Here is a 12047-nt window from a genome sequence, read left to right as displayed (position 1 = left end):
GTGAAGTTGGAATCCCCCGAAATAGAATCTGTATAAAGACGCAAAAAAGCTCAATTGGAAAATTATATTAACTTTTGTTACTTTATCCTGTCTGCCTTTGTGGTGAATTCTAATTTAGCACATTTTTACACCATAAACAAAAACACGCGCAGTGCAAGTCAAAACATGTCGCGTTATTAACGCAAAGCGTCAACTATCGGTCCAAGGTCACACGCACTGGCGCCGACTGAGTACGAAAGTTGAGATCCGTATCCATATCCATATCCGCGGATCTAGACACGAATGATCCATATCCGTATCCATATCCGCGGATATACATTTTTAACGATCTGGCACATCACTAATGGGCATACAATATAGAATTTCAACCAATGATATTGCTGTTTTACATAATTATGTAATGTAAAAATGAAACAATTGAATTAATTTAATGGTCATGCACAGATTTTTGTTAGAATAGAAGTTTTTGGTAAAATTCTAACATTATCATTTGATTACACACATTAGTGAGTTATGCATTGGTATTTTTGCTGTTTTAAATGCTTAATTATAGTTTTATAAACAGTCTTAGTGCTTAAAGGTATGAGCAAAGTCTTCCATTAAATACTTACATTATAAAATAATTTTAATGGTAGCCAATCAGGATAGTTATTTGCTTATAATGAGGACAATAAGATGTAACTAAAGATTTATATCACTTTTCAAACTTGGGGAGTGAGAAGACAACACAATTTCATAAAGCTTTAAGGCAAGGTGAGGTATGATTAATTTGTCTAATGAATTTTATTATTTGAAATTATAAAATATTAAAATCAAACATGGCCATTTTCATTTTCAGAGAAAATGTAGATTCAGAATCATTATCAAGTGTTTGCTCATGGCCATCGTGTGTTACTATCTATAAAAATCAGAAATAAAAATTAGAATCTAAGAATTTTCATTAGTAAAGAAATTTTTGTTATTAAAATACACAACAATGTATATTATTCTATACAGATATTTTATTAAACTGCAGAATTTTTGTTTACAACTTACACTAATTAGTAAATCAAATGGCTAACAAAAAATTGCACAAGCTATCTACAAAAATACTTTTTCTTGATATGTCGAGAAATTTGATGCTATTTACAATAACAAATAACACTTGTAAATTAATTACGATCTGAATTTATTTAAATATAATTATACATTCGAAATTTTCGGATATTTCAATACATATGATGTGTTATTACTGCACTATCATACAGAAATAATTACTAAACTTGGTAATTACTTTTTGGGCTTTTGAGCCTTTAACACACAATGGGAAATTGAGGGGGGAAATAAACATGTAAAAAGTTTTAGATTTTCAATTAAATTACAGTTTTTAAACAATAATTAACAAATATTTTCAATCTAAAAAATTTACTAAAGTATAAAAAACATGGTTTACTTAAATATAACTTTTACACTTTTTACAATGGGCCAAGTAATGTAGCAAAGAATTTTATCTCAATTTTATCACCATTGTTTAGAATAATTTACATAAAATTTATTTGACTGGGTGCATAAGGTGGCTCCATGTGATTATAAGTTTCAAATGCAGAATCAAAANAAAGTTAAATGTAATGCAAGAATTTTAATACTAAGAAAAAATGTAAATGATGTTATTAGGCTAGCATTTAGGTTAAAAAATGTAATGGTATGCTATGTTATGATATGTAATCATAACTGTAAGATAATTTAGTTGTACAGAAGCCTCTATACATTGGACAGGTTTATTGTATAAACCACAGGGATATCTCCTTTTACACTGCATTTAGATCCCTACATTTCCAAAAAAATTGGCAATAGCTGTGTTGTGGACCCTTCTAACTATTGAGGCATTGTCTCAAAGGACTTTGTTACCTTACTGTATAGAAAATAATGAAAGTGAGGTTGATTAGAGGTCTTTACTAGTCATATTGATGATCTTTGACTAGCACAAGTAGAGGATGAGAAGCAGTACAAAGCTTGAACTATTGTACAGTGACTTGTGTGGACTTATGCAAGTGAGAACCCCTGGTGGAAATAGATATTACATAACGATTATAGACAATTATAGTGGTTATACCAAACTTTATCTGTTGAATCACAAGTCTCAGGCTAATGTAAAAATAAAAGGAATATGTAAACTATGTTGAAACACAAATGGGATGCAAGGTGAAAAAGTTTTGATCTGATAGAGGGACTGAGTACATGAATGAAGACTTGTGTAAATTTTTCAAAGAAGATGGTATTAAAGTTCAGACCACAGCACCAGATTGCCCTCAACAGAATGGCAAGTCAGAACGAAAAATTACTCTCTCTGTAAAATGGTAAGAACAATGTTGCATGATGCAGGATTAAGAAAATGCTACTGGGATGAGGCATTAATGACAGCAAATCATATCCAGAACAGATTACCATCAAAAAGGGACCCAATGAGAAATGGCAAGGTAAGAAGCCAAATATTGAGTACTTCCGCCATTTTGAATGTATTGCTTTCACGAGTTCGTTTTGGGATAAGAAAGAAACTTGATGTAACAAGATTTGTGGGATATGAAAGTGGCAGCAAGGCATATTGATTGCTGGGTATCGTAATCAAGAAAATCAAGATTAGTCGTGACGTTGTCTTCATAGGAGGAGATCCACATGCAAATGTTGTTGGAAGCAAGTGGATATATAAAATTAAACATGATCCACGTGGTAAAACGGCAAGATACAAAACAGTATGTACTAGAAACACGTTAAATGTGCTAGACAACTTGACTTATGACTGTAAGCAAAACGGGACAAATCATTGATGGGGAGTGTTAAATTTCTCTCTTGTCATTACCTATGTGTGACAATGATTTGTGTTATCTTTTATTTGTTTCATTTTGTGTTAAATGAATAAACGGCCATGAGATGGCGTCTCTGTCAAGCCCGTCACTTTTCTGGTTGAGTGTAACTTTATGTCGTGTATGATTTGTATGTACTGTACTTGTAATAAGGTATCCTAGTCTCCATTTGTAAACGCATAGGTGATATATTTAACATCCATAATGCAGGATCAGAAATAATTTTGTTTAATATCTGCTGGCTGCCACTGCTACTGCTACTCGGCTCTTGATGGTGTTATTTTTTGGATATCTTCAACAACTTATGAAAGTGATTGGAGCTGCACTAAGTTTTCATTTGCCAAATTTAAAGCAGACGCTGTTGATCTGGATGTAGACGGCTCATCTAAACAGGACTTTTGTACTAAGGATTTCTTCATAACATAGCTTAGTTTTTTTCCTTCTTCCCTTTTCTGTAAGCGTTTCTTTTTATATTGACTTCCAGACAATTTTTTTCCTTTTCTGTTCCGTACTGTAATAAAAATCAGTGGCGTGCCGTGACATTTGATGATAGGGAAGCTGTGTTTCTGTAAGAAGTCGACTTCCAGGGACAATCAGTTAATTCTTTAAATGTATTTTTAATAGATTATTTACCTGACGTAATTAATAAATATACAAGTTCAATATAATTACCTCTTATTAGATTTAATAGATTCCCTATGCCCTCTAAATGCCAATTCTTGCTTTGATAAAAACATATAACATCTATTTATTTAGATATAATATATCTATAAACTGTAACTATCTCGTTATAATTTTCAATATTTATTTTACATTATTTACTAATGTTAAATTCTATTCTGCTTTGATTTCCAAATTGCTTCAAATACGAAAGAATCGACGATTTTTCGTGTCTTTTGCCAGTTAAATTGTCAAAGCCATTCTTATTCCACACACTAATTTCATTTGAAAATAGTAGGCAAGCCAACAAAACAATTTTTGCATTTTTATGCATTTACAGAGCCATTTTATCGCGAAAATGTCGAACAAATTTTTTTATTATTGAATTGTTTACATTTAACTTAGGTATTGGCCTTTCTCTTTTAATAATGTTTTCTTTTTCATTATATGATCTCGAGCCAAAACTTTTTTAAAATAAATTTTCAATATCGCAATTACATTCCGAATCGCTAGCCACGATATAAGGGCTAAAATTAAAAATAAAATTATAAAAACTTACTTGGTGAAATAAAATGTGTGGTGGATATACATACCTGGTACAAAATATTCTTCAATTGTATGAATATACTTTTAAAGAAAATTATAATTAAATATAGCTTTGTAATGAAACGTACATAAAAATAACATAAAATATTCTTTACTCTTTAAATCTTAACCACTTAGTCAAATAGCTCCCTACGAGTGGAATCAGAGACGGTCCTGCTAGGTGTGCGGTGTGTACAGTACATGCACGCGGGCTGCCAAATCCCGAGGGTGCCGATACCCTCGGGATTTGGCAATGTCAAATGTTTCTTTTGTCGCATCACTAATATACCTCAAAAGACGCGACAGGGTTCTTGTAAATTTTAAACGTTTCTCACCATAGCTGTAAAAGTCTAAATATGTTAAACTTAATAGATTGTCCGTCGTTTGTTTTCTAACTAATTCGTTTTAGGACCAGGTGTTGTCCACGGAAATTTCCAAAATTTACAACTTTTCGGTCACTCTCGTCGAACTGGAAAAATTTCTGTCTTTATTACATCTAATACAGTATTTCGAAGAAATCAGTCCCCACTGTACTCGGCTATAGATTGGTTCGGTTAAGCTTTTGTTTAAGTAATATTCCGGCTCTTTCATCAGGGTTTTGTTTATGTCCCCAATTCCCTAATCGCTTAATTATTTAACTACTTCTTAAGTAGAAATAAGTCGAAACCAGTTACTTTGTACTCGAATATTTGTAGTCTCGGGAAAAAGTGGAAAGACAAATTTTTATGACAAACGGATACATAAATCGTAAATTTAAGGAAAATAAATTCTAGAGCTTTTTCTGTACCTCGCGCATCTCTCTCATTCATTAAATTTAGTCGTAAATGATGTTACAAAGTAACAGTTAAATTTTTAACATTATACAAAAATTGTACACGTATTTTTTCTACATCCCCTTAAAGATGGGACATACGAAATCGTAATATCACTGGTTTAACATTGAAATCCGTAAGTAATATAAAATCGGAGAGCGGAATAAAAATATCAAATATTTTAATGGATTTTTAACTCCTGTCAACTATACAGAACTATCATAAAAACATACCAGTAAATTCTTATCGGTTGGGTTAAGTTATAAATCTCACGATTCGCGTAACCGGGCGAGGGCGGCCAAATATCTAGCGGGCGGGCGGCTACAGCCCGGAACTGGTCCCGGATAGAATTGGAAGCGTTGGAAAGTGTAGCATCCACCCAAGGTCCTAGGCTTCCACCGGCTAAACCGGGTGAGGTTTGTGCTCTGTAAAGCGCATGCACGAATCTGGCTTTTTGGATGCTGACAATACAGCGCTTCCACTCCGCCACTAATATTCGAATATACAATAGCAATATGTTTTTTCACGTGTAATGTAGAAATTTGTAATAAGATACATAATGCGGTTATAATAAAATATTGTGCGATTATTTTCATATAATTAAAAGTAATATGTATTTATTTTTTAGAAAATACAAGGGAAGCGGCGCATCCACCGCTTCCAATGACGGCACGCCATTGTTAGAGAGATCTCTCTCGATCTTTAGCTTTAGGTTAGGTTAGAATATAGGATAGATTTTTACTTTTATTACGCGTGTGTTATATTTATTGTCTTTGATATGTATTATCTCGTATTTGTTTATTAAATGTGTTAATATTGATCAACTCGTGTAGTTATCTGGACACCTTGTCACGGCCTCACGACTCCTCCCCACTCAAATTTTTGCCCTCCTAAGCCATCCGACAACCGAGAGCGGGTCTTTCTAACCCGTGCAGAGTAAGTGGTCATTAGGGATCTTCCCAGTGGTCCCCTGCTAGCTCACAATGCACTGTATTCTGTCAAGATGTTTTTACTCTTAAAACGCAATTACACAAAATGTTCCCTCGCTGCCTCATACACAAATAACGTAAGTTGAAAAATTAACAGTAATTTGATTTACAATTTGAAAATTCCAAGACAACTTTTAAACGGTTTTTAAAACATTGTTTTAATTTTCAACTGATTTGATTTTAATTTTATTTTAAAATTTTAGTTTAGGTTTTAGTATAAAGGCCAGTTTTTATTACTATTATTTTTAGGTTTAATTTATTTAGTATTAATTTAGTTTTAGTTTTTATAATTATTTTTAATATTTATTTATATATTTAATTTTGCCTGCATTTTTGAACCATGCAATTCTTTAATTAATTGTAACTCTTTTTTTTGTTACATAATTATAAGAATTGTTTGTGTTGTTTCCCATAAAAGATAATTATTGTTAACATTTATTTTAATTATTTTAGTAATTTTATTAATTTTTGTTTTATAAATTTGCCTGCTTTTTAAAAAGTTTTTAAAATTTAAAATTTTAATTATAAGCGAGTTAACATTGAACTATCGGGCTTCCTAGTATGGTTTTAAACAAAAGATTGTAATATTTCCGTGTAATCACGTTATGGGTGCCTGTCAGGTATCATTATTAATGATTATTGCTCATAAGTTTTTTATTGGAAGAAAAAAGATATTCTGAATTACCTGTGTAATAACTGTTGTAGGAACAATAAGAAATAGCTTATAAATGTTTTTCTAAATGTCTAAATTTATTTTAGCTATTTTATATTTGATTAATTTGCCTCTCAAATTTCTAGAGATATCAAATAATAAATATGAATGCTTTGTTTAATCGTAAATGAATGCAACAATTAAATCACAAATGATAATTAGTTTAATTTCAAATTTATTAATTTTAAAATTTACAAGGAAATAATTTTGTAACACATTATTTTATGAATGTTTTTTAAATTATGCAAATTATAAAAAAAAAAAGTTGCATTTAGTTGGCTATTTCACAGTATTTGTTCGTTCCTGGTGTTACTTAATTCGCTGCAGCGGTTGAATTTTTCATTTTCTTCTATACAGAAAGAATTTTGCAAAATTTCTATAAGAGATTTATAATCAGAAGTTTTCTCGCTTGGTATTTGTAAGAGCAAGTCTCGAGCTTTACCAGTCAGACTGGCTGCCAGGTAGGCTCCCTTCTGCTCGTAATTCCATTGGCGGGTTTTTGCTATTGTCTCGAATTGAACCAGATAACTGTTCCAGTTATCTGCACCACAGTATGACACAGGCATTAGATCTTTATAAACATTCGAGAAACTGTCTTCTACTTTGTTTACTCTCTCTTCTATCATTTTGGTTTCCTGATATAAATTGCTTGAGAGATTTTTTAAATTATTGATTTCATTTGATAGAGTGTTTAGAACATTTTCAATCATTTTTATTTTTTGGGTGATGATAACTAAATTTTCTTCAATAAGTATTTTATATAATTGTATCTCGTCTAATGTAATCAAAAAGTCACTCCAATAAACTAACGTTTGGAACCCTCTGGCCATATCATCACGTGTCCAACCATACGAAATCTGAAAGAACAAACGAATTCTCATTAAATGTATATACAGTAGCTCTTCAATTTAATGCACTTCTGATTTAACAGACAAAAGATTTGTCTTAACAAATTGCAAGTAGAAAAGATAAAATTTATACTGCCGGATGGCCGAGCGATCAAGGTGGCAGCCTTGCGCTCTGAGGGACCGAGATAGAATCCGGACGGGTCGAAAAACCCTCAGGAATTTTTGGAGTGGTGGTCCGTCCCTCACCACCCAGCCGTCCCTTTATGGGCTTGGCTGAACCCATAATGGGCTTGCTAAAAGAGACTCTCTTAGTACCCGCAGGCGGAAAGAGTTAGATAACGGAGTTGTTTTTTTACTGATGAGTATACTAAAATGTCGCCTTAGTGTGTAGGACGACGGCCAAATGGCAGTCCACGCTCTGGGGAATACGGGATCGAATCCGAACGGGCAAAATTCCCCGGATTTTTCGGGTGGTGGCCCGTCTGGATATGTCGGGCTCCGAGCCTCACCACCTAGTCAAATCCATAATGGACTGGCTAAAAAGCCCTGTAGGGCGGAAAGCATTAAAAGATTTTTAATAAATATATTAACAACTTACCTTCCACATTGTAAAATTTATCATAAAGTTTAAATAAGTGAATTCTCTTTCTTCCGACGTAACGAATTTTTATAAAACTATAGCAGGAATGCATCATTGTTGGACAGCAAATACTATAATTTGTAATCGAGTAATAGCGTGTCGCTTCTTTTAACTTTTCCTTAATTCAATTTCGAAACGGTAAACAATTTCAAGTCCGAAACTCCCTTATTTCTTTTCTATTACGTTTGCATTGATGAATTTAATTATTTTTTAAAAAATATACATTTACCAAAAATTTAAGAGGGCGCTGTTATGAAAAATCCCTTCTTACATGTTGAAATTGCTCTGTAATTATTTTCGTTTTGTATTCGGAATGTGTCGGTTTACAGATAAGTTTTTGTTAAAGTAAGAATATTGATTACGTATAAAAATTGTAAATTATGTTTTTGTATTAACTGTGGGCCAGATGCTATCGCAATAGGGTTCGTTTACTATCTCTATCGTGATAACATGTGGCCAATGGGAAATACAAATGAAACAAATTTTTAAAATTAGTAAGTAATTCTCAAGTTTTTATACCTTTAAAATTCTAAATGAATTTCTTTGGACTTTTTTAAGTTATTTTCATTATATACAATACAATAGTAAAAATGATTAGTAGTAAATATGGATTCTCTGATGTTTTCTCAATAATTTTTGGCTCTGATTTTTGATTTGCAGCAGCGTTTTTCAAACTGGATTTTTAAAAATAAATGAACTTGTATCCATAACCTTAATTTGAAAAAAGTAAAAAGTAATTTTTTTAGTGGTATTGGGTATAACCGACAGAGAAATGTGGATGAAAAATTGTACAGATTTTATTTTATTTTAATTTTTTAGTTCTGTGGTCGCCAAGAGGATTTTTGCAACCTGTAGTGTGATGGCCAGATGTTAAGCGATAGAACGGAACTCGATATTTCTGAACCAAACTAGGCCCGCCATTGGCCACGTGGTTTCGTTCCCTGAACACTGGGAGTTTGATCATGGGTTTACGCCTGGCTGGGATGGGCTGGCCACACGAAGTTTTCTGGGTTTTCTTCGTGTCTGTAACGCCCGAATAGGGGCAAGTTACCCTTAAAAAGACCTCCTGGAAAGCATCCCCCCTTAGGCAGATTGCCCAAGGTTTGCATTGTCATAACTTAACAAAACAAACTGAACCAAACTATCCATGAAAAATCTCCTAGAATTCATCCTGAATTCAACATTTGTCTTTCAGAGTAGCAGATATACTATTTCTTTCAGATATATTCAAAGATATTCCAGAAACAACAATTCAACATTTTATTAATGTGTGATTTTATTTTATACCTAATTGAATTTTAAAGGCAAATAAATAATTTTTGATAGTTATATGTCTTTGTCCTTATATTTTTTATATATATATATTTTTTCTTTTATATCCTTGTTAAACAAAGTTATAATGGAAGCTGTTATACCTTCTTTTGTGGAATAAAAAACTAGATCTGATAAAAAAAATGTCATAGATATAAAAGATCTATATATATATATATATATTACATGATTATATGACATACATATAGTGAAACCACTCTTGATGAATATAATTGACAATTTTTATAATAGACAAATGGTATTTCAAAACCCACACCAAATTAGATATAATGCCGGATGTGTATACACTGTCAAATGGCTTTAAAATCTTTTTTATAATGTGAGAACTTTTAATCTTGTGAAATTTTGAGTGTGTTATAGGCCTACTTCACATAGTGACATTCTATTCTAGATTCATTAGCCTGATAATGGTTTTAATGTCATCTGACAGTGTATATAAATTATATCTAGTATTTTAATTTTTATACTACAAATATAAAAAGTATGTAACTTCATTACAGTTGATTCCTCTCAAGCAGACATACTTCATTATAGACACCGATATATTAAATGTACTATAGTTGATCTCTCACTCTCCTAATGTACAAGATAGAATCTCATCAAGATAACTTCATTGTTTGGAGTTTGTGGTTGCAGCCAAATTTGTTTGAAAATTCAATACTGTACTGCATTTCAGTTCTTAATAAAATTGTGCATATAAGTCAATGATATACTGTAGTAAAATTTCTATTTTGGATAATTTGCTGCTGTAAAAGTTTGCTTAGTAGCTCTGTTCACATCAGTCTGTAGAAAGCATGTGCATCTTAAGATGATAACTAGCAAAAATAATGTTTTTCAGTGAATTAATGTATGTCACATTGATGCAATTGGTCAAAAGATAATTCTGTGGATATTGATTCGTTCAGTCACACAATTATTATAAGTAAGTGTTGTCTTGTGCCCTTTTTACATTCTCGTATCACTTAAGACAAATTTTTCTAAATGGCCAATCACTGATAAAGACAGTTGCATTTATTAGTCAAATACTTCATGCAAGAAGACAGATCTCTGTGTAAACTATTGGCTTTACATTGGATTACAAATAACAATCAACCTAAGAAACCAGTGAAAAATAAAGATGTTTTATAATACTAATATTTTTCTTTCATCTACAATGAACATCATATACTAGTTTGAGTTGTGATTAATTTAATAATTTACACTGGATTAGTCAACCAATAGCCCATAACAAAAGAAGAGCTACTCGACAATTGACACTGTAATGAGAATGAGCAGCAAATCCAACAGTTGCAAAGTACATAACTGAATTTTTAATTAAAAAGATAATACTGACCCTCTTGATAAATCATCATTTACTATATCATCTCATATTATTTTGCATGTTAACTTATGTACAGTAAGTACATTATATATTCATAAATGAAATCAATACATTAAAGGTAATTTTTAAAACCTCTCTTGGACTATACCTGTCTATAACAGATTTTTTTCAATTCTGCAAGTGTCTGTTATGGAGATTTTCATTACACACATGCAACAAAAATATTTATTGATATGTAAATATGAATAATTAATGCAAATGATTAGAAAAATTGTAGTAGTAAAGTTAAATAGATGTAATAGTTGCAAATAGTAATAATGCAATACATGTGTCATTTAGCATGTTCTTTGACCTTACTTTAGTTCCTATTTTGTCTATTACAGGCAAATTGATCCACAGACCTAATTTATATGCTAATGTTTTGCATAACAAATTCTATATAACAGATATTCTCAAATATTTCAATAGGACGAGACTCAATTTGCAAAATTTTAAGTATTTCCAATAATATCAAAATATACTAATTTCTCAGTTTTTATTTTTATTTCAATCTACCTGAAACCTTTATAATCAATGAACTATTTCAATAAACATAATTTTTATAAGTATGTATATACTGTATTGTTGAAAATTTATCCAATGGTAAATATAGAAAAACTAAATATTCTTCAGAACTGCCCATGTACGGTAGTTTAAGAGTAAGGGTTGAGGCATTCTATACTTCAACACTTTGTGTATCAGTGACATGTGAATAAATTATCAGTTTAAAAAGCAAAATTTTGCAAATATTTTGTCATTTCTTCAATGTCAGGATCCATAAACTATTGTACACATAATTAATTAAAGGCTAGAATTGCCAAAAGTACAAATTGTACTGAGCACCAGCTGCATGTAGTTGATCATAAACTGGACTAGTAAATTGATGATTGTTTTCATATTTCAAAGTTTTCTGGAGTTGTCATACAACTCAGACACTACTAAGTCACTAAATACCCATCTCAATTTAAATTACTCTGGAATTGAATTATACATGTGACATGTCATAATTTATTTAATTTATACAGTTCAGCTGCTAAAATACACTAAAAACATTAGAAATAATACAAATTATATATACTTCATGTGATTATGGTAATTCTACAATTTCATGCATCATCTGATGCACATTACATTATGTATAAAATACAGTAAAACTTGTCAACTTGAAGTTTTTTCTTGCCCCATGGAGCTTTAAGTTAGAGAATAGAGTAAAAAATGCTGATTCTGAATAGACTTGTATTTTTACCTTTCTTGCATTATATAAAGAAT

General features: G+C 31.3%; 1 protein-coding gene across 1 annotated transcript; it reads right to left on the bottom strand.

Annotated features, from left to right (window-relative positions):
- Window positions 1-6838: 6838 nt before the first annotated feature.
- Window positions 6839-8196, bottom strand: LOC111637222. The gene is made up of 2 exons (XM_023382667.1): window positions 8045-8196; window positions 6839-7455 (listed from the first exon to the last, which is right to left on the bottom strand). The coding sequence occupies exons 1-2, from the start codon at window positions 8066-8068 to the stop codon at window positions 6883-6885; spliced, it is 597 nt and encodes a 198-aa protein (XP_023238435.1). The 5' UTR covers window positions 8069-8196; the 3' UTR covers window positions 6839-6882.
- Between the last annotated feature and the right edge of the window lie 3851 nt (window positions 8197-12047).

The sequence above is a fragment of the Centruroides sculpturatus genome, unplaced genomic scaffold (assembly GCF_000671375.1).
Source record: "Centruroides sculpturatus isolate CEXI.00-Female unplaced genomic scaffold, Cexi_2.0 scaffold60, whole genome shotgun sequence".
In the NCBI taxonomy this organism is placed as follows: Eukaryota; Metazoa; Arthropoda; class Arachnida; order Scorpiones; family Buthidae; genus Centruroides; species Centruroides sculpturatus.
This window is presented reverse-complemented; position numbering and strand designations above follow the sequence as displayed.

Excerpts from the sequence above, each read along its gene's own strand:
- LOC111637222 (XM_023382667.1), bottom strand. The coding sequence starts at position 8,068 with ATGATAAATTTTACAATGTGGAAG. Across the intron at positions 7,456-8,044 it reads TAAATTTTACAATGTGGAAG|ATTTCGTATGGTTGGACACG; the intron begins GTAAGTTGTTAA and ends TTGTTCTTTCAG.